Below are 22120 nucleotides of genomic sequence, written 5' to 3' on the forward strand. Positions count from 1 at the left end.
TTAAGATGTAATTGCATCTAGTATTCAATAACAATTCGGATTTGGGCTTACAAGTTGTAGTTAACCCATGAAACATTTACCAAGGTACTTGGTTTAATAGATTTGGACAAATTTTCTCTTTTTATGGGATAGAAATATTTTTATTTCCTTGAACAGCATGAACCATTTAATTTTATCTCTTGCTTATAATAATTATTAATTTCTAATTGATTTAAATTACAATTTCCGCTTGTATTCATAATACAAATTCTTAGAAGCAGGAGCCGTTGGATTTATAAAGAAAATATTTAATAAATAGGCAAGAAATGAGTCTTAAACAAACCAAAAGCGAAGGAGATTTGAGTTTTTAACAATTGCAGAGAGGGATTTGCCTATGAATAAAGAAAGATAAACTACAATTGTGTATCACATAAGACCAAATGGACAAGACAAAGAAAGTCATAACGGAAACTGAGATCTCCTAAACTGAAGTAACCATATTCACTCACAAGCTGAATTACTGATAGAACCGGTAAACAGAGAAACTGATCAGCTGGGGCAAATTAGCAGTTTACAAAGAGAGAGGTGCATATGGGGAAAGAGAGACTGCATCACGGACGAGCTCTCTTGTTGCTGCATGAAGGGCACTTGTACTGCTTGATATGCTCAGCCCTAGCTGGGGTGATCTTCACACACTTCCCATGGAACCATTTTTCACAGATGTCACAGCAAATCCAGAATTCATCTGATGCATAGTTCTCACCACATGCCCCACACAAAGTTTCACCATGCTCATCTTCATCTTCGTAATCCAAGCCCTCTTCTTCATCTTTTGGCTGCAATGGCTTCAAGTATTTCCCCTGAGTTTCAGATCCCTGTTGCTTTTGTCACCCAAGAAAACAAAGGCAAAAACAGCCAATTGAAAATTTGTACACCTAATTTTGAAAACCAGATAACACAAAGAAAGCACAGTTGCAAAAAGGAAACCCCATTTCATAAATGATGTCATGCTCATAAACAATTAATGAGAAATCTTTGTGTTTGTAATCTAGAATGTAAAACGCACCAGGGCATCAGTCCTCACAATTAAAGGCAGAGAACAAAGTTCATCTTGCCAGTGAAAGCTAGACTATAAATTAACACTGGTTGAAAAAATCATTGAACCTAACACCAGCAGATTTATGCTTTCACATTATGACTGCTATGCTTTCACCTAAAAGTGAAAGTTACCTTAGCTTAAATTTTCTGCTCTCAGTGCATAATAAACTTTCCATAAATTGAATCACGCCAACAGAACTAGCAGCCGTAATTATATTCTAGTTTTCTCCACAAAATGTGAATATAAGATACAGGAAGTTGTATTTTACCGGTTTGGAGTTTGACTTGGATTTGTTGCTACTATGATTTGAGACTGGTGTCTTCTCCTTTAGTTGTTGCTTCTTTGCAGCACCAGTTACAACTTCAAAAATTGTCGGAAGATCATTTATCATATTAAAAAGACGTTTTCTGCATCACAATAAACAAAGTGAAACAGTGTTGCACTGAAAAATTGAGATAATATGAGAATTTATGTATTAGTGCAACAATCACTATTACATTTATGAAATATATAATCTTACAGGAGACAAATATTTCCTTACTAGCACAAGACCAGGACCCAGTTAAGTCAAAAAGTTGTTCCTCACAGAACACATGATTGAGATCAACTTGACCAAACTAAAAAGTTGACCTCATCTCCACAAGATCATGAATTGACAGAACTTGAGTAACCTCAGCATCAGAGGCTTCATCTTAGTTTTCAAAGAGAGAGATCAGGGAAGAAAATTTATCATATCATAAACACGGATACCAAATACATTAGAGAGCCTTCTGGAACTGCAAGACATTAAAAACAAAACAACATCCGATAGTTCACACCAGCAGCAAGTGATTTACTAGTCAGAAAGTATAGCTTGCAAAATGACAATTAATTATGAACTCAATTATTCTGTCTGATGATTGACATAACAAACACAGCCGAAAATAAAGGCCAACCTATGAAACATTTAAAGCTCAGGTCAGATCACGTTATATTTCTTTGGCTTAAATAAATGGGGCAAGACATCATTAAGAACATTCAACTTAAAGTACATGTAGAAATGGATCATTTTAAATTCTCAATGTAGTTAAAAATACTTTGCCAAATTTATGAAAATAATGAACAAGAATTTTGACAGCGCAATAAAAGAAATATGCACGGACCATAAGTAAAATTAGCTCTACACATAAAAAATTAATCCCAACTTTGTACAAAAAAAAAGGAAAAAAAATACACCTAAACTTCATTGTCTTAAAGCTGGGAGAACTATAATTAACAAACTAAAAATTTCAAACGGGTTGATATATACCTGTCAGCTTTATCAAATCCAAATCTGGCACCAAAATAAAATGCAACAGCCAGCAACCATGCATCGCTATGGACAGCAACTAAAGACAACCAGTCCTTTTCTTGCATGCCATCTCTTGCAAAGTTGATGCCCAATGCAGGCTCTGGGAGCTCCGGAGGCACCTCTTCAGCTGGTAAATTGACTTCCCATTGCTCACTAGGGAAGCCATACAAACAGAGATTCTCCTTTTCTGTGAATAGAAAATAATTATCACAGACATGAGTTGAAACTAACAGTAGACAATACAGATATGAGAAAAATCTGAATCAATGACCGCATCAAATGATAAACAAAATAAAACTCAAAATTGTATATACAAAACCATATTCTGAGGCATATATACACATAGCACATGTGTCGTGCTCTAGTCAAAGTTAAGAGAAAAGTTTCTAAACATGCATACAAATATGGTATTTACCTATACAGAAGATAGCAACAAGTTCAAGTGGGAATAGAAAACCAAAATCTCTCATACAACACCCAAAGAAAATTTTCCAGCCAAAAACGTGAAGTAACTAAATTTCATAAATTTAACAGCATGTGATCTTATAGTATGAATAGTTATTTCAACAATATAACCAAAGCAATACAATAAAATATGGCCTAGTTCCAACATGCATGCAATATGAGATATACTTGAACAATATGCCAAAGCAAATTTATGTTACATAAAATGCATGCTTATAGCTACCAGAAATAGAGAATATGAATTATTACACAACCGCATGTGATGGTTGGAAACAAAGCACGTGTAATGATTACACAGCTACATTGAAATATTAACAGAATGAGAAAGCTACAGGCTACCTTCATTGTACACAGTATGTCTCAAAAATGGGTCACTAAAATTTTGTGATTCCTAAAATAAAATGGCTGTCATAAAAAACTGGTCCTGCAGAAGGAGACTCTGGTAGAGGAGTTTTCTGTACAGTACTAGACTTTTAGTATGTTAAATAAGTGGCAGCTCCCATCATTTAAGAATTAACATTATGACAACCAAAGAGGCCACTATCATTCCTGAAAACAGTTTCCTGCATATTTGGATGAAGGCTGCAACACATGTCTAACCCCCTTTTTTTTTAAATAAACAGTTTTAATGGAAACCATAAAATGGACAGGCATGAATCCGCAGGCAGCTTCAAAACTAATAAACAATACTATCATAGCTTGATAACCTAAATATGAACTAAGACTTTAATAAGAACAATGATTATAAATTTCACTTATGAAGCGAAAAAATCAACAAGCGGGGATGAAATAAAAGCACAACAAACGACAAAAAATCAACAGACACATTCTAATTTTATTACAATAAAAACAAATTTAGGAATAGGTAAATACAGCAAAATCACAAAGCGGAAGAGAAAGAATATACCACCTCAAGCATTCAAAACTCTCCTGCAATCATGTTTTGGACCAAACGTCCAAATAGATCAAAAAATAGTAGACTCCTTGGAAAGTGGTCCAGTACAAGCATTTGTCACAAACTTCATTACAGTCAGAGCAGTGATACATCATAAACAGAGAATCAAATCTCAGATACATAAACAAGATAATGACAAAGAAAGCATTTGAACCACTAAGCATAGCTCCAAAGAAATGTAAAGACACAAGCATGGAAACGCAGCCAACCCAACAATGACAAAGCAGCATATATATTGCAGAGAAATACTAACAGAATTAAACAACATATAAAGCCTTTACTTAAGCATTTATCAATAACTAAAGATACTTGAAAAGCTTCACAAAGGGAGAATTAAATCCTTACCAGGATCACACTGCTGATAGAATTCTGCAACATCTGCAAAACCAAAGAAACAAATTGTTAAAATCTAAAAATGGAAACATATTCAACAAGCTAACTTCAGAAGCAAGATTACACATCTCAATTATCATTAATAAGAAAGAGCTAAACTCACATTTCAATTTCCATTTTTCATTACAAGTTTCCATCAACCACAATACTGATTTCTATTGAAAACAAAACTACTTCCCAACAGAAAAAAAATAACAGCAAGCATAACAAATATTCCCCTTTTTTTCTCCAGTTTCTCCTCAAGCAAACATAGAAAATAATCAATAAACAATAAACTCTCCTTTTATCTAGTTGTGTATAACAGTGGGAAAAGCGTAAGCATAAATAGTCCAATATTGTTTTCTCTCCAGTCCATCACAAACCTGACCCGAACAACATAGCACTCAAATAGTTTTCTTGATTGTGTGTTTTCTTTTTCTCTAGAACCAAATATACAATGCAGAAGAAAAAATTGGAAACTACATTAAGCTAATACATGGAACGGTAAACAAGTAGAATTTTCAAAGAGTATAACCAAACCAATACAGTAAAAAAAAATACTGCATAATTGTCAACAGAGAAAGCTTTCTTCAACTTTCCTCACATTTTCTTACAAGACAAACAAGCATGAAACATGGAGAACCCAAAAAGATAATATAAGAGAGCCAAGAACAACAGTGAAAAAGTAAAATTCCCAAAATAGACAACTTTCTTCCATTTTCTCAAACATTTTCTCGGGCAACAGACATCCATATTCTAAGCCGAAAACAATAGAAAGCTACACAATTTATCAATATTACAAATCCCTCCCCTCACTTGCTCGTACGTTTTCTTCCATAACAAACAAATCTTCGCTGTAAAAAGTAAAAATAAAAAATAAAACAGCATTTAACTCGTACGATAATAACATAAAAACGCTAAAATTCTCAACACATTAAATCCTTCTACAAATTTCTCACATATCTTTAAAAGGAAAAAAAAAAACCAATAACTGTAAAGTAAAACAAAGAAACAAGCTACATTGTTAAACAAAAAACCAACAGAAACCCACTAAAAATTTTAAAAATCCCAGAAAAGACCCAAATTTTCATACAGGTTCTTCGCTATTCTCTCGAGAACCAAACAGAAAAAACACCTGTAGTGAGAGCCCTGATCATGCCAGCTCTCCGTCCCTTGAAATCTCTAAACACCTCCTCAACTGTGCGCGGGTTGCACTGAGCTCCAGCACCGCCTCCGCCTCCGCCTCCGCCTCCGCCTCCGCCTCCGCCTCCGCCACCTCCTACCCCGTCCATATCTCAATATTCGATTTATTTTTTATTTTTTAGAATTCTTCAAATTGTTTTCGAGAATCGAAAAAGAGAGTTCAAACAAAAGGAGTGTATACGTAGAGGACAGTGAAGTGGAGAAAGTTAAAATAGGTATTTAAAATTATCAAAGGGGTGTTTTTGGGATAATGAAATTTTTTGCGGATTTGAATCTGGAGTTATCAGTTTGGGTTAACTGTATTTGAGAGGAGGGTTTGAGTCCGATAATACAAATCCAAGAGACCAAACCCAGACAAGGAGAGGACCATGTGCGGTCTGTAGCATCTTAATGCTTTGAAGTTGCTGACGTAAACCATTTTGACCTTGTAACGAGAATTTATCATTTCAACCAATCTTGATAGAAAATAGACTTTTGGCCAAGAAAAATTCATGAAATTACATAAATAGCCAGTATATTTGTCTAATATACCAAGGGGCTCTTCATATACATTAAAGATTATTTTGATAATTTATATATATTTTATTATTATTATTTGATTTATAAATAATAAAAAATTTTAGTAATATTTTATTATCAATAGTGATATAACAAATAATATAAAAATTTATCTAATTATCATTTTTTTATTAAATATTAAAAAATTATCAAAATAATCTTAATTTTATTATAATTATATTTTTATTTATTATTTTTTTATAACAAAAATAATATCATTTTTAATTAATATAACAATTTTAATAATCCTTAAAATAATATATTTTAAAATAATCTTTCAATTTTAAAAATAAAATATTTTTCAAATCAAACGCCCATAATATCATAAAACAATGACCGGGATCCCAGCAATTTAACAGGAAGATGCAACTTGAAAATAATCTAATTATAAATTTAGCCGAAACCAATTTCTTTTCGAATATTTAGATTTACACAAACTTAATTCATTCAATCTAAACTTAAGCTAACTTAAAAAATTCGGATCAATCCTAAAAACAACAAATATTTTCTTAACATATAATAAAGCCAAAATTACAAAACTAAATTTGACAAAGCTCATAATCTCACCTGCAATATATCATCGTCTGGAGTTGATGAATATCGTAGTGAAATATAATCCATAAAAAGAACATGTCAAAGAGACATAACTTGTCTGTTAATGAAAACAACACATAAGAACTAGTTTAATGCAACACAAAATTAGTCCATTCTTCCTGCGTCGGCTGAGACCAAAATCTTAACCAGACCAAAATCAGACTCCACTGTCCTTGTTTTTTGACAGAAGCAACACAACACATAAAAAGAGAGTAAAACTAAATGAGCCAAGGATGACTTCCCAATCAAATGGTAGCAGCTGCATTCTCCCAAATCCGGACTGCTGCAATGGTCGGTGCTCGGCTCACCTCTCAACAGAAGATAGGAGGTGGTGCAGGTGCCCAGTTTCATTTATATCAGCTGAGCAACCCTGCACTGTGTTTCTGCCAATGTGAGGAGGGTAGCCAGAGAACCTGAATTCTGGCTGATGGAAGATGTCTTCGCCATTGGATTTACTTGTGATGTCAGAACAGGATGTGGTGGAAGCAGCTTCTTTACGGAATCCAGGATGAACTTCAGATTCTGAGATATTTCCAGTTGAGAGGAACTCTGTGGAGCCTGACGTATCCACACTGTCACTTGTCAGCCCAGACTCTTGGAGCTTCTTTGCGTTCAAAAAACGCCCGCCAGATCCTCTAGCTCTATTCAATGCATGCTTATGACGAGACTCGTGAAGATATGGCTATAAAGGTTTAAGACAGCATTTCTTATAGAATATCATACTGTTAAATAACAATAATACCGACATGCCATCATACTGCACAACGGTGGAGCACAAGGGAATGGACAACTGAAAGATCACATACCTTGCGGCCTTTGACGAGTTTGTTTTCAGCTTCAAGCTTGGCACGAACCTGTCTCCGCCTGAGAATCGCTCGATACTGTTTAGCATTGACATAAATAGGATCATCTTCAAGAGTATCCAAAGGCAGTGGCACTCGAGCTGGAGTCATTCCCATCATTTGAGGAGGATGAATCTGCTGACATGTGAAAGAGACATATCTCATAAAAGGGTAACAGAGAAGGCACATTGTGGTATAGTCACACTCGAAAAATGGCCTAGCTTAAATAAGTTTGCAAGTGATAGAGAAACTGATTCAAGGACATGAAAATCAGAATCTACATCAAAAACCAACAATTGCAACTTCATAGGGTTGCAAGCATATATGCTATTTAATAAGATGTCTAGAAATCGTTGGATTCTGCAGTTATAAATGCTTGACAAGAACCATTTCAATTAGTTTACGATCATTTTGCATTGATTCCAGAAGGCTAAGACTTCATAAAGCAATAGAGAAAACTGACCTACTTAAAAGAATTAATAACATAATTAAAAAATGGAGAGAATAAGGAAAAAGTGAGATGCAAAGGAAAATATATTGATTAAGAAATCATGAAAGAGAGCAATCCTCCCCTCTGGACATTGAGGAATCAAAAGAGTTGACAAAACATTTGATGCAAATATTTAAAGAATTGAGTAAGCATGATGCCTAGGAAGGTGCTGCTCGGTGAAAAGGGTGATCTAGATAAGACTTCGAAGAAATCACAAGGCGTTGCAGTTTTATAATGGATACTCTTCTCCCACAACAAAGAATTCCAAGAAAGCAAAGACTTTAACACAAGAAGAGAGAGAAGATCACAAGCGCCCCCTTAGCAAACACAAATGACCCTTAATACTAAATTACTTGGGTTGTTTACTTGAATCCCTTTTTGTCCATTCCATCCTATCTAAAAGCCATATTCTCAGGAAGCTAAGAAATCTGAAGGGCACTGAGCATAAAACGAGACCTGACATCTGTTTCATATCTTCCATATAGGCTTAAGTGGATGGCATTAAAAAGGAAGCAACATATGATATATTTATTGGATGTCTTTTTGGAAAAGGCTTGATTTGTTATATAAAAAGGAAAATAGGACCTCTCACTTATTCGTGAACACAAGGTCTTAGTAAGCAAGTGACCTTTGATTGCATATAATTTAACTAAATTTCAGTTCTGGCTGCATATATGTTAATAAAATATCTACTTTAGCACTATATCTAATGCCTGCAGCCAACCCAAAATTAAGATAAAGACATCCAAAACTTCAGGGTGCTTACCATAGCCTGTGGCCCATAAAAAGGAGCAAATAAGCCACCAAAGTATGGTTCAACATAATGGAGTTGAATGGGATCCTGCAATAAGAACCACAGAGCATAAGATTCATGTCATCCACACAATCAGCATATCACAGATGAGTATTAACTTACAACTGAATGGTTATTGTCAATATGTGGAGCAAAGAGAAAATCCTGAGGTCCCATTGATGTGGCAAATTTTGTGTTAGTTCCAAAAGGTTTCCCATGTGTTCCATTAACTCCTGAGCAAGAATCAAAAGGGCCAAATTAGACATATGTCTACCCATGCCACAAAACAGACCGAAAACAGCAAAAGATTGTACATAGCATGATAGTTTAGTACCTAAAGCCAAGTAAAGAGATATGGGACTACCAACTAATTGTTACTAAATATAGGTCACTACTCTTTTCCTTATCCTTCAGTATGCATTTTAAGTTAAATCATTGCAGGCAAATAGATGTGCAAATACAAGAGTCAATGTATAATATAAACCCAGTTGCATATTTAAGATCTTAGCAACTTGATAAGAGCAAATCTTTTATAAATATATTAAAAGAGAAAACACCAAAATAAGAAACACTGAGAATTCATTTATTAACCTGATACTGCCAATATTGTAGCTTGTCCATTAGGATTGCTATGTTTCATAAAAGCCTCTCTTGGGCAAGATTGACCAGATGATTGAGTAGATGATGAATCCCGGTCTTGAAGTTGAAAATTCAACTGCTTAGGGCTCAGAAAATGCTGAGGAGGAATGCCCATCTTCAAGCTTAAGCTCTCTGACATGGATGCTTGCTGAGCGCATGACTCAGTTGAGCTCCCCCATGAAGGGTAGCTCACATCATACAATGATGTTGAGTGGGTAGAACTTCCACCAGAATTTTGCTTACACAAGTTTTGCATTTTCATAAACTATCAGTCAAGCGTCTAGACTGAAATGAAAATTTAAATTCAATCTTCACAAAGATAAAAGAGTAAACTGTTCGCTAGTATTCAGCCAACCTGACAATTAACAAACATTACATTTAAATTAGAAAGCAACTGCAACTAAAGTTTTCAACGTTTTCATAAGCATGGAAAGACTTGCAACCTTGAACTAAGGAATCATAAAGGGGCATATACAGAAAGTAAATTGTACTGAAAGTTAATTAAGAAATCACATGATACACCACTAAAGTAGACCTCAACTTTAGCACAACACAAAAGGAAACCCGGAGAGCTTTATGAATAATTTTATTACAATTAAAGGAAGGGAGGCAAGGGAGGGGAAGCAATTGAAACAAAAATTTCACCAAAGCCTGCGATGGACAACACAGTTTCAATAAGATCTGAAGGTTGCACTGAAGAAAAATTGATTGTCTTTGAAGAAAATCAATCATGCACATTTCTAACATTGACACTATCAAAGAATGATTGCAGTTCATAATTTAAGGTTCTAGTCAACTTATGCTCCGTGAATTTGTTATTGTTCCACAGATCCCAAACTAGTTAACAAGATTTACTGTAAGATGCCTCAAATGAGTTTTTGAAAACATGGTCAAGTAATACTTTCTGAATTTTAATACCAGCACATGCAAATTAGAAATTTTCCAGCCGACTAATTCCTTAGACTTATTTAATGTTCTAATACCATGAATCACTACACAAGCTAATTCCTTAACACTTAATCTGTTTTTTTTTTTTAATACAAAATGGCCATGCAAAGAACAGAGACTTGGTCAATGCATGAAAACACAAACTAACAAACTGAAACAAATAAACTTAACCAGATAGATTAAAACAGAACACTAACTAATTTTAATCAAAACTAAACTTATATATACCATGCTCCAAAAAAGAAACTGAAAAATCTTTGGATTTTCCAATATTTCAATGCACCAAGCACATATATAAGAACCCAAAAATGGAATGCAAATCATACATGCAAATCGAAACCCGCAAGTAAAATCTCAAAATAACACTAACCCATAAATTTGAATCCCACATAGATTCTTCACAAAACAACAAAGTTCATAAATCACCAAATCATGCAAAGAACAACTCTTACTCAAAGCCATCTCTATCTTTACCTCCAAAGATTCCCAACCATGAATTTAAGAAATGAAATAATAAAAAACAAACAAACAAACCCAGAAGAGAGAGAACCAAGAAAAAGACTATACCTTCAAAGAAATGGTCCAATAGTAGCAGAGAATATTGATAAATATAAATAATAAATGGGTATTTTTCTAACCTTTCAGAGACAACTTTCTCCCTCAAAGCTCTCAACTTTATATTCAAAAACTGGCTTTTTTTTTTTCCCCTCAAAACAACACACCCTCTTGAGAAAAGACAGAAACCTTCTCAACCCACCACAATCCCCATTAACTCAATATCTCCACCACCTTCACTTACTCCCCTGCACCATTTTATTTAGTTTATTTATATTATTTAAAAACAGATTACATGAGTTTGAGTTGAGTTGTTTTGTCCGTATTATAGTTTTGTCTTGTTGGGAGGTTTCCCGAATCATAAATTTTTGTAATAAATTCTTACACTCTTTCTTCCCATAAGTTTCTAACTACTCTTTCCTCAGCCGTCCCTATATAATTTTCACCTGAACTTCTCCCCCACGCGCACCTCCACTGAGCGTGACATCACTTTCATTGATTTTGCAAATTCTTAGATTTATCTACATTAAAGAAAATTTCAGAAGGGAGTTGGTCATATATTATGTAATTATTTACGAATATATATTTTTTGGTAAGTTATTTATGAATATATTTGTTTCTGTTGCACCTTCACGTTTTAGAACACTCCTCTACAACTTCACTTCCAAAATTCAAAAAATAATAAAAGAAAAATCTGGTTCCATATGGTAAGATTGTTCTATGATTCTTTCTGCTATTTGTTGATAATAAATCTATCTCTTGTTTAAAAGGCAAGTAAATCTAACCAAATTTGATGAAGATTTAAAAAATTTCTTTGCATATTCTTAAAAAAAAAAAAAACTACCAAAATTAAAGTTGCACATGAGCAAATTTGAAAGTTTAATATATGAAAAATAGAAATAGACAATATTATTGGATCAAATCGAATTGTGTTAAACCTGATCAAAATTCATCATTTGGTGGCCCATTATGTCAAATTGATCGAACAAAAGCTCAGGGCTTAGGGCATGGACCTTAGTCGTGCCTCATAACTCATAGTAAATTGGTTTGGGTGACTCTTATCTCATAATTTGTTAAATTTATAAGTCTAATATAATTCACTTTTTTTTGTATAAATTAGTTTAGTTTATGTTAAATCATATAAGATCGATCTAATCCATTAACATCTCTAAATAAATAAAGATGAAATTAGTGTTTTTCCATCATCTCTCAGTGTTTTATCCACTTAATAATTTTCCCCCAAACCGTGACATTTTCCTAAGAAAATTACCTAGCCCTTTATTCTAATCATAAATATTTTGTTTCAACCTCCAACTTTCTAATTCTAATATTCCAAAACTACCCTCTATCTCCAAATCAGGTCTTCTCTTTAATGATACAAAAGCAGGGATTTGAGATTTCATTGTCAAAAAGAAAATTGCTTGGAAGAATTCATAGTCTTATGTTGGTTAGTAAATAATTAAAGCCACCAATGATAACCATAATTACTCTATAAGACTAATAACAGGTCAATGAATTGTTGGCTCTATGGTCACAGAGTATTATTTTAATTTGATGGCACCAAAAATTTCTATTGTTTCCCTTCCTGGTATTGGATCAAGAGACAAACCAAGAATTTTATCAAATGGGAAATTAACTAAATTAACTTGATTTGGGGTGTGTATGATTTTAGTCAACACTCCAAGATTTATACTAATATAATCAAACATTTTTAATCATAACAAGTCTTCTAACTCTTTTTATCAATGAGAAACTTCCGAATCTAAGTATCTAAATTTATATTTAATTATTTAATTATTGTTATTAATAATTCATAAGATTTTTTAGAAAAAATGTTGTTGAAATCAAGAAATTCTCGAATTTTTAAAATAGATATGATTTGCTTAGTAGACAAACTTATGTCTATTGGAATGAAAAGTAATTTTCCTTCGTTTTTATGAAATTGGGAGTCTTATATTAGGACAAAATTCATTCATCCATTCTCATTCTACAAGTTGTATCTATATAACTCTCAAAATGTTGATTAAAATCATATAAATAACCTAATATGGTTCATTTACAAGGTTCAAAGTTCTAAAACACAAAAAATAAAATAAAATTAGGCCAAAGGACTTATTCCCACCCAAAGTATTCTTTTTTTTTTTAAGTTTTTACTTTTTAATTATGAAAATTTTAAATACCTACTCATGAAAAGTTAAGTCTGTTAGTTTTAAAAATAAAATTGTTCTTTCATCTATAATATTAAAAATAAATTAAAATTTAATATTTTTCTCTCCCCCTAAAAAACTAAAAATTTTCTTTTATGTCAAGTTTTAAAAAATTGCATTTTCGTTCCAAGGGTTTAGTTTTCAATTCCCAACACTAAATCTGGTGTCATCGCTGATGAAAAAGATTTTCCAATACATCACCATGCTCCGATGGTCTCTCCCCTCCTCTGGAATGTTAACAGACAAAAATCTCATCTGAAAAGATGAAAAGCTTTGTTGAGAGATGAAACTCTTTGTCTAAGAAGACGATCGTCTTCCCAGATGTCATCTTCTAGGAAGATGAAAAGCTTCCTCTTCCTGACAAAGTTTTTCGTGTTTTCAGTATTATTTAATATCGATCAAGCATTCAGTTAAAAAGAGAGAGATCGCCAAAAAGAAAAGAACTTTGAGAGGGAGAAACCGTCTACAATGGCATCAAAAATGGCGTCGAATTTTAAAAACTAAACTCTAAAAAAAAAATATCATTTTTTAAAACTTGACATATAAAAGAAATGATTAGTTTTTAAAGTTTAAAGGGAAAAAAATAAATAAAATTTTAAAAGGTTAAAATTTCATTAATTTTAACTATCCATGAGTAGATAAATAAAATTTTCAAAATTAAAAAATGAGAAATTGAGATAAGAAGACACTTTGGGTGAGAAATAGTGCTTTGGCCATAAATTAACAAATACATTTGAATAATTGTAATTATATTTAAATTATATAATTTGAAGAATTGTCACAAAATTTAGCAATGAAAGCATTTTCTCCATGACCAAAATGTCTTGGGACTGCTCTAACTTCACTTTCCTCAAGCCAAAATAAATAAAAGATAGCAGCAGCAGCTAGGAACTAAAACAATTTTTTAATTTAGAAAAAAAAAATTATAATGAGAAGTGAATCAGGGTACATGCAACAGTTGCTTTCCATTTTGAATTATTCCAAACTAATTTGACATGAAAAAAACAGGGAAAAAAAGAACGAAGAGTACAATTACAGCACAAAAAAAAAAAAAACAGAGCTTTAACAGGGTGAAGGATATAGAGTTCTCTGAATTATATCCCATAATGAAGGAAAATCTCTCCGCGATATGGTATTCACAATTCTTTGGTAAACTTCTGCGGCCAGAGGCTGCAATTTGTTCCCAGAAAATTGTTGTTCAAATAAGTCTAGAAAGATTCATCCTTGGCAAGCAGCACAGAACAGAGCTCCAAGAATATAATCAGCTGATAAACCGGTTAAAATTCTCGTCCTTTGTATGGCATTTCCTGTTGACACAAAGTGTTCAAATATTAAGGAGTGCTGCAAGTACCTTTTTAGTCAGTTCACTCACCATGTTATGAATGAATCATTAAAAAAAGAAGAAATAGTTTTTCAAACTGGAAAAAAAAGCAGTTTAAAGAAGTTCAGGACATGAAGAAAAATTTGTAAATCATTCAGCACCTCAAAGAAGCACGTGCTAAATAAGAGATAAAAGGGAAGCGAGGCAAGCAAGTGCCTCATGAAAATGTTCACAGCAGGGTAAGAATTGCTTACAGGCTGCTGGTAGGTCGGCATATAAAAGAGTGGTCGGGGCTGACTAACAACCATCTGCTGTCCATACTGCAAATTAGATTAATTCATGAATTTAATCGTGTGATGAATACCTTTAACTTCAACCCTAAACAGCCTAAAATGTTTAAACCATGTCCTACCTGAGGTCCATGTAGGTGATAAAAGGCTTGGGGTGGTTGCATGGCAACCTGAGGATTGTACATGACAGGCTGGTGCCCAGCAAAAGCAGGTCCAATCAGCAAAAGATACAGAAGTCAGTCACAACTACGAACATGTTGGACCAAATGCTAAAAGCTAATCTCAACAAAAGAATGCAAATTCAATCTCAAAACATGCTAAAAGAAGATAAATAAATAGTCAACAGTAGTAGTTATTACTCAAAAGATGCTAAGAAACATAAATAGGAACTGATATTATCCGGGAGAAAGGGGCAGAGGGAAAAGAATCAATGAAAACATATTGTTTCTAACTTACAAGTGAATCCCCAAACACAGTATCACCTAATCATGTTGCTTTAGGAATTTTACCAAATCAATTGACAATTCAGATTGCTTAACTCTGAAATAATGCATCCCAAAACATTCATGATGTTTAGCTGAGACTCAGAAAGAGGGTAAAATAATAAACCAAATAGTACAGAAGTACTTACTCCAAAACCTACGGGCATGCCAGGTATATGTGGTACTGCAGATACATTAGGTGGATGATAGAAGGGACTATCAGTGACAGGGGATTGGGGCCTAGCAGCCGCTTGAGATGGGACGAAACTCTTTGCGTAAGGATTGAGTTTAAATTCCTGATACCCACATTTGGAAGAATATCCAATTAGCGAAAAAGGAAATTGAAGAAGAGATCATATTTAAAAAAAATTGAAGTTGTCTAGTCTTAGTAACACTGAAGTCAATTGATCACACAAAACCCAGAATAAGAATAGCACCCTGGCATGGGGATTCAATGTTGATCGTTCTGAAGATAAAGAACCCACTGATGAGCTTGGTGATAAACCAGGGCCACTAGAAGCTGAGGCAGAAACTGCACATTCAGAATTGGATGACACAGAACTACCAGGTCTTCCATGAGAATTTATAGATTGTGGTTCACTGGGTGCTTTACTAGGTGCTGGCACCTCCGGTTGTTCACAAGGTGAACTTGTCTTTTCATTGCTCTTTGATGGAGCACAGGATGGAGCATATGAAGAGGCATTTGCAGATAGTCCCACTCCATCAGAACCATCTATGTTGCCCTCTAATGAGTCTGAATCTACAAGAAACATTGCCCCAAGGTAAGCACTGCAAACTTCCTGGGGAAGCAGTTATAATATAACAGCCTTATGAATAAAAACTACACCCTTACCCTCTGATTGTGATAGTTGAGCATCCTCTGCTAGCTACATTAAAATACCAGCAATTGAGAAAAAAGGACCGAGAATGTTATAAGCAACTAATGTTTATGGACTTAAATAACCACCTCCAAGTTTCCACCAGGAGATGTGCAAAACTAATTGTTATACTCACCAGATGCTTATCCAAAAACTCCTTAACATCATTATTTGCTCCATGCTCGCTAAGCAAATTCTCCTGGACCCTGTAAGATTCAAATGTCGAAATCCATTCTCACATGATTACATGGAATAAATCTCACTCTATAGACTAGTAATTAATATGTAATCAACAAAGAGACAAGAATAGAAATAAAAACCTTGTTTCACTGTCCAAAGTAGAAATACTTTTATGTGGAATTTCAGATGCCATCTGTCTTGCATGATCATAAGAAATTGAGTGTTGTGGAGCGGCACCAGAGTGGGATGACTGTGCCTCCTCCTGCTTCACCTACAAGAAAGCAGAACTCTCTTTAGATAAGAAGACGATCAAAAAGAGCCTTGAAAGAAAAGGCAGATAGCACAGTTACAAATATCTTTCATAATTTGCTAAATAGAATAATTTTCTCACAAAAAATATTTGGATCTCTGTCAACAAAAGTTTAATTGTTCAAAAACAATAATAACCATTAGGGTGCAAACTCTAAAAATACAATTGCTTCTGCAACATAGAATGCCAATAAATGATGTTCAAAATAGCAGCTTTGTAAAGTCAAAGTAAATTTTTCCAACAAAGATATTGCAAGAAACTTTCAAATATGGCAATGCAGTCTAGTGCCAGCATTATAGGACAGTAACCTCAATAAACAGATGGAACACTTTTTTCTTTCTGAAATACAACTGAATGTTGCAGGGATGAGCTATGCATTTACTGAAGTGGGAAGAGACTTTGCACAACTTCATATGGAATTCTTTATAATATATATCTGCATGAAGAATACATACTATTCCTCTGTAGTTCATATGAAAAATCAATAGCAATTTCACTTTGTAACATAAAATAATATGTAAGAAAGTAAAACATGATTTGTAAATTCACCCCATTGTAATGATTACAAAAACCTCCCAGGCACTACATATGCAACAACATTAAAAGCCATAGTGTTATAGTGTGCAATCACCTACCATTCAAATCCACTATACATGCTAATTTAGAAAAGTGACTTTGTTTCAACACACCTACCTAATCAGCTGAAAGAAAAAAAGGCACAGTGCTCCACCGTATTTTACAGAGACGGATGAAAATTTTCAATAAATACTATAGTTTTAAACAGCCAAGTATTATGACACAAGTTCCAGAAAAAGAGATTATCAACTGAGGAACTACCACTAGTGAAGAGCTAGAAGACAACTGAGCTGCTTCAGATCTTTTCCCACTGGTCAAATCAGCAGGTCTCTGGCTCACAGAACCAGATGAACCACCAAAGGTTTCATCATTGCATGAATCCAACATTATATCCTCATCTTCTTCATATCCACTATCATCAAGGGCACTACCCCTGTAGACTGAAGAAAACCTGGTCTCCTCATCGATATCAAAATTTTCGTGAAGGTTCATGCCTCTTTCCTGTTGAACATTGTGCATGAGAAGATGTAAGCGTTTGGCAAGAAATATTAATCACATAAAAGTTTTGAGACAGCAAATGCCATTAGGAAAAACCTCACCTCTGCTAAATGAAGATCTTGAGTATCCTCAGCCTCAATTTCTCTGGCTATCCTCATAGCTTCTCTCTCCAACTCTCTCATTTGGGGACCCTTCAGAAGTTTTGTTGTATAAAGTTCCTCATTGAAAGTAGTCTTCACACCAAATAATGTTTTATTTGTTTCAAACTGATCCCAGTTCCTAATACAAAATCAAGATAAAAATTAAGCTAATTGATGCAACATATGATTACAATAACAAGAATAGATATTCCAATAGGAAACTTAAAAATCTTAAAATAAAATAATATACTAAGACACAACATATTCAACTTAACTAAGCTCAGCTCCAACTTTTCATGATTAACTACAAAAAACCATTCCAACACAGTAAATTGAAGGTTGCTGGTGGAAATAATTTAAAGGATTAGGAAATGATCCTACTGATCAAGATATCTCAGACAGTCGAACGATTACCAAGAGACATGGAGAAGAAATAGTTATTATAATAACCTATTCCAAGGGACATTAAATGTATTTTCCAATTCAGGGAGACGTGGATCATCTTCATCTGGGATCCATGGTTCTAGCTCTCTTTCTCCATCTGCATGGCGAGATTGTGAAATGAATGAATCTATCATAATTTCATGCTGTTTTTCCTGTTGTAGCTCACTTGCCATTCCATCCCTAGTTACAGCAACTTCCTAAAATAATCAACAAATGATCAAATAAACAGAACATAAATTTAGATAATTTGCAAACAAAAGGCTTACATATAATTCTTGTTACCACAGAATAAATAACAATTAACTATGATATTGCTGCAATTTAAGAGGTGCAACATTTATATTCTATTTCAAAAGATATATTCATGGACCACTTAAGCAAATATCATTCATCAAAACTATATTCAAAACAGAAAACTGTGCACATAAGAAATGCAGCACAACCTTTGCTATGACTTGCACAAGTTCACTGGCAGGTATAACAATAATACTTGAAGGTGCCTTGCTAACAATCTCCGCTTTCTGTCCTCGTGGATTATTACCATCTTTCGTCAAGCGAGCCATTTTCAATATAACTCCTGATATTCGCAACCAAGAGATTCTTCAGAAAGCAATAGTAAAACTAAAGAATTTTATGTTCATAGAAAAAGTAAGGAATCAATACCAATTCATAAAAAGAATGATTGAAGCATGATTTCAGACTAAACAAAAATCCTGAGAACATACCAAACTCTTTTTCATCACTTGTTGCATGAAATATTCCAGAGTATATTGATCCATTTTTCATCTGGACATCCACAGGAAGTCCAATAAGACTTGTTGTCACATATAATAACCGATCGTGGGAAGGGCTCTCATAAACTCCAAATTTGCCACCACTCATTGCACCTATAGGAACTGCCATTAGAAAGAAAGGAAATATAATTTTTAAATCATTTCAGTTAATGAGAAGATTACCTGTACTTGTCACTCTAGCAGAGTTTGATTTTCCTGATGGCAATTTATTCTCCAGCCTAGTTCCCCCTTCTCTTTCACCTCTTCTGCGGCCAAATCCATTAGCAGTGACCTTGGGGAGCACAAGTTGTTGCGAATTCATCATCGGCACAAGAAGCCTCCAGAACCTATGGTAAAAAACATTTTTTATCACTACTAAGACATTCTACTAATTTGCACCGAAGGGTAGATCCTCGAAAAAAAATGCAACAGATGTAAATATTAGATGAACACATGAAAATTTAACAGAAAACCAAGTAATAAAGTCAGATGGTGTAAAACATATTTTAATGGAAAGAGAAAGCAATGGCACCATCTAACTGAAATACCTAATCGTTCTAAATAGGCATTAAAAAAGAACAAGGAATTAAGTTGACCACAATGTTTAGCAACAGTCATAAGATGGTCACTAAATTTCACTAGAGTTTAAACTACCTAAGTAACAATAGGTCATGAGACACATTACTAAATCTCTGAGGAAATATAGCACATAACACTAAACCAAGTCCATCAGACAGCCACTAAAATAACAATTTCAGGCAACCATTTGCAGGCCCATTTCTATTCTTTCTAAATGCTTTAGTTGCTCATCTTAAATAGTCCAAAAGTATGCAAAAATTGAAAAATGCTTAAAAAATCCAAGTTCTCTTCAGTCAAGCATAACCTCATTCTCCAAACCTGTTTGGTGAATCATTTACCATTGAAGTCTAAACCAAACATAGACCAGAGCTCAAAACCTTGAAAAAGAAACTCAACCTTCATTTTTTTCAGACCCAGTAATCCATGAACCAACTCATTTGCCTCTGGCTGAAATCTAAAATCCTTAAAAGTCAGAAACTCTTAGCATTTTACCAAATAGACAATTGAACACCAGACTACGAGGAAAAAACCAATGGTTCACCACTCAATTAACCTCAAAACAAAATTTCAACTTCTGAACTGTAAACAGATCACAGATCTCTTTAAAAGCATTGATGTGGATATCCCAAATACTAACCAATAGATAAGTATCTTAAAAAAATAAGATTCTAAGTCAATCCATATTATTGGTTCAAATAAAATCCAACCTACACTAGCAGATTGATCAATATTCCTCAAACAAGCCACTAAGAATATTCGATGCAGCTACATATCCCAATCCAGAATTTTATTCCTTCTCAAAGACCAATGGCAACCAAGTGACTAAATCACATTGAAAACACCTTCACTACTGAAAATGACATATAACTCTCTGTAAGACCAATAGCCACCAAGTAACTAACTCAGATTGAAAACACCTTCCTAACCTAAAATTATATACCCAAACACTTAAAACATAATGAGACAGTCAATAAGCCCTTTAACCTCAGAAAACTTTCAAATTTCAACCAACAAACATAACAGAAATCTCTTTTAACAACATCCTACTGGAATATTCCAAGCATTCCCCAACACTAAGACACTATTCCAAGCATTCCCCAACACTAAGACACTATTCCAAGCATTCCCCAACACTAAGACAATCTCATTGGTTCAAATAAAATCCAAAACAACTGCAGCCAGATTGATGGATCCTCCTCAAACATCCTACCAAGATTATCTTTATGTGGTCAAGAACCCCAAAGCAGAATTCCATTCTTTACCTAAAAAGAGCATCTACAAAGCACCAAATCACATTGAAAAGAGTTTCATGACCTAAAACAACATAGTCCAAATACTTATAACTTAGCCAAAACAACCACAGGCTAACTACTCAACTAATCCAACATGAACCCCAAAAAGAACATTTTCATTATTCAACCAACAAACAGAACACAATCTCTTTAATGGCATTCTATGGAGTAGCCCAGGAAAAGCTACCCAAACTAAAAAATAAATATCTTCAAGGCAGCAAGGTCCTACACAAGAACTACATCATGCATCGTCCTCAAACATGCTACGAATAGTATCTCCGGCTAAATCCCAATCCATAATTACACTCTTCTCGTACACCAATAGCTCACAACTACCAAGTACTTACATGCATAACTTCAGAGCCCAAAACGACATATCCCAAATACTTAAAACGACAATAACAACAAATCATCAAGCAGAACGCATATTTCACTATCTTCATGACGTTCAACATTGATATAATCAAATTCGACGGCCCCAGAAGCCCTAATTTTTCTAATTCTATTAAAAATAACAAATCTATGTCATAAGACAAAGGGAAAAGAAAAAGTCTAAAACTCCTAAACAAGAAGGTAAAAATAATGGAATAATGAACTAGAAAAAGAGTTCGATCGCGTACCTTAATAAGCAAGGAAAAGAAGGGATGAAAATAAGCAGTGAGTTAGGAGTAAAAGAGAGGAGTTTTGACTTGGGGGGGATAGGGTTAGACGGAAGCGACGATCACGTGCGAATCACGAGGCAATAAGAGAGAGGAGTCGCTGTGATCCAGAGAAAAACACAAAAAAGGGAAATGGCGGACGGACAGAGTGAGAAATTATGTAAGGAACAAGAAGATTAATCCTCTGCGTGCGGGTGTATGATATATGGAATTGAGCTAAAATTTGACAGATGACTTTTCAATAAATATCCAAAAAACGATTGAGTTGAATAATATTTTATTATTAAAATAAAAAGATTATTTTAAAAATAAATTATTTAAAAAATCATTAATTATAAATAATTACTACATTTAATAAAATTTGATAAATATAAATGATTATTATGTTTGATTAAAGGTAATAAAAAAATTCTAATAAATTATTTTATTTAAATACCGTTAAATATAATTATTTTTAAATATTTTTATATTATTTATTATATTAATTAAAAATAAATTTATTTTTATTTTAAAAATTAATAAATTATAATATAATTATAATAAAATTTAAATTATTTTAATAATATTTTAAGATATAAAAATGAAAATGTCAATATTTTATTATAATTTTTTATTATTGATAAATAAAATAAAAAAATATAAATAATAAAAAATAGATTATCAAATTAA

The 22120-nt window shown here is 33.5% G+C and overlaps 3 protein-coding genes across 17 annotated transcripts; all 3 read right to left on the reverse strand.

Annotated features, from left to right (window-relative positions):
* Positions 1–271: 271 nt before the first annotated feature.
* LOC123210110 (PHD finger protein ALFIN-LIKE 4-like) lies at positions 272–5743 on the reverse strand. Of its 2 annotated transcripts, none has more exons than XM_044628314.1 (6): positions 5474–5743; positions 5336–5437; positions 4174–4206; positions 2367–2595; positions 1347–1485; positions 272–854 (listed from the first exon to the last, which is right to left on the reverse strand). In XM_044628314.1, the coding sequence occupies exons 1-6, from the start codon at positions 5490–5492 to the stop codon at positions 591–593; spliced, it is 786 nt and encodes a 261-aa protein (XP_044484249.1). In that variant the 5' UTR covers positions 5493–5743; the 3' UTR covers positions 272–590. The 2 variants fall into 2 exon arrangements, with proteins under 2 accessions (XP_044484249.1, XP_044484248.1); XM_044628313.1 differs by having other exon boundaries at positions 272–860; positions 5474–5734.
* A 707-nt stretch (positions 5744–6450) lies between these two features.
* Positions 6451–11112, reverse strand: LOC123210336 (nuclear transcription factor Y subunit A-3-like). 9 transcript variants are annotated; one of them, XM_044628625.1, is made up of 6 exons: positions 10835–11112; positions 9272–9604; positions 8804–8913; positions 8654–8728; positions 7362–7535; positions 6451–7237 (listed from the first exon to the last, which is right to left on the reverse strand). In XM_044628625.1, exons 2-6 carry the CDS (start codon positions 9579–9581, stop codon positions 6860–6862), a joined length of 1047 nt encoding a protein of 348 aa, XP_044484560.1. In that variant the 5' UTR covers positions 9582–9604; positions 10835–11112; the 3' UTR covers positions 6451–6859. The 9 variants fall into 9 exon arrangements, with proteins under 9 accessions (XP_044484560.1, XP_044484561.1, XP_044484557.1 ...); XM_044628626.1 differs by having other exon boundaries at positions 10906–11092; XM_044628622.1 differs by having other exon boundaries at positions 9272–9674; positions 10906–11092.
* Positions 11113–13912: 2800 nt separating this feature from the next.
* Positions 13913–21636, reverse strand: LOC123211968 (polyadenylate-binding protein-interacting protein 3-like). Of its 6 annotated transcripts, none has more exons than XM_044630963.1 (15): positions 21413–21636; positions 19105–19268; positions 18874–19035; positions 18592–18725; positions 18155–18345; positions 17666–17843; positions 17328–17567; positions 16321–16451; positions 16137–16206; positions 15976–16009; positions 15560–15876; positions 15272–15418; positions 14763–14831; positions 14605–14670; positions 13913–14339 (listed from the first exon to the last, which is right to left on the reverse strand). In XM_044630963.1, exons 2-15 carry the CDS (start codon positions 19244–19246, stop codon positions 14307–14309), a joined length of 1914 nt encoding a protein of 637 aa, XP_044486898.1. In that variant the 5' UTR covers positions 19247–19268; positions 21413–21636; the 3' UTR covers positions 13913–14306. The 6 variants fall into 6 exon arrangements, 5 of the variants coding, with proteins under 5 accessions (XP_044486898.1, XP_044486899.1, XP_044486897.1 ...); XM_044630964.1 differs by having other exon boundaries at positions 15560–15882; positions 16321–16442; positions 21413–21634; XM_044630962.1 differs by having other exon boundaries at positions 15560–15882; positions 16321–16445; positions 21413–21634.
* Between the last annotated feature and the right edge of the window lie 484 nt (positions 21637–22120).

Source organism: Mangifera indica, chromosome 3 (assembly GCF_011075055.1).
Source record: "Mangifera indica cultivar Alphonso chromosome 3, CATAS_Mindica_2.1, whole genome shotgun sequence".
NCBI classification, from domain to species: domain Eukaryota; kingdom Viridiplantae; phylum Streptophyta; class Magnoliopsida; order Sapindales; family Anacardiaceae; genus Mangifera; species Mangifera indica.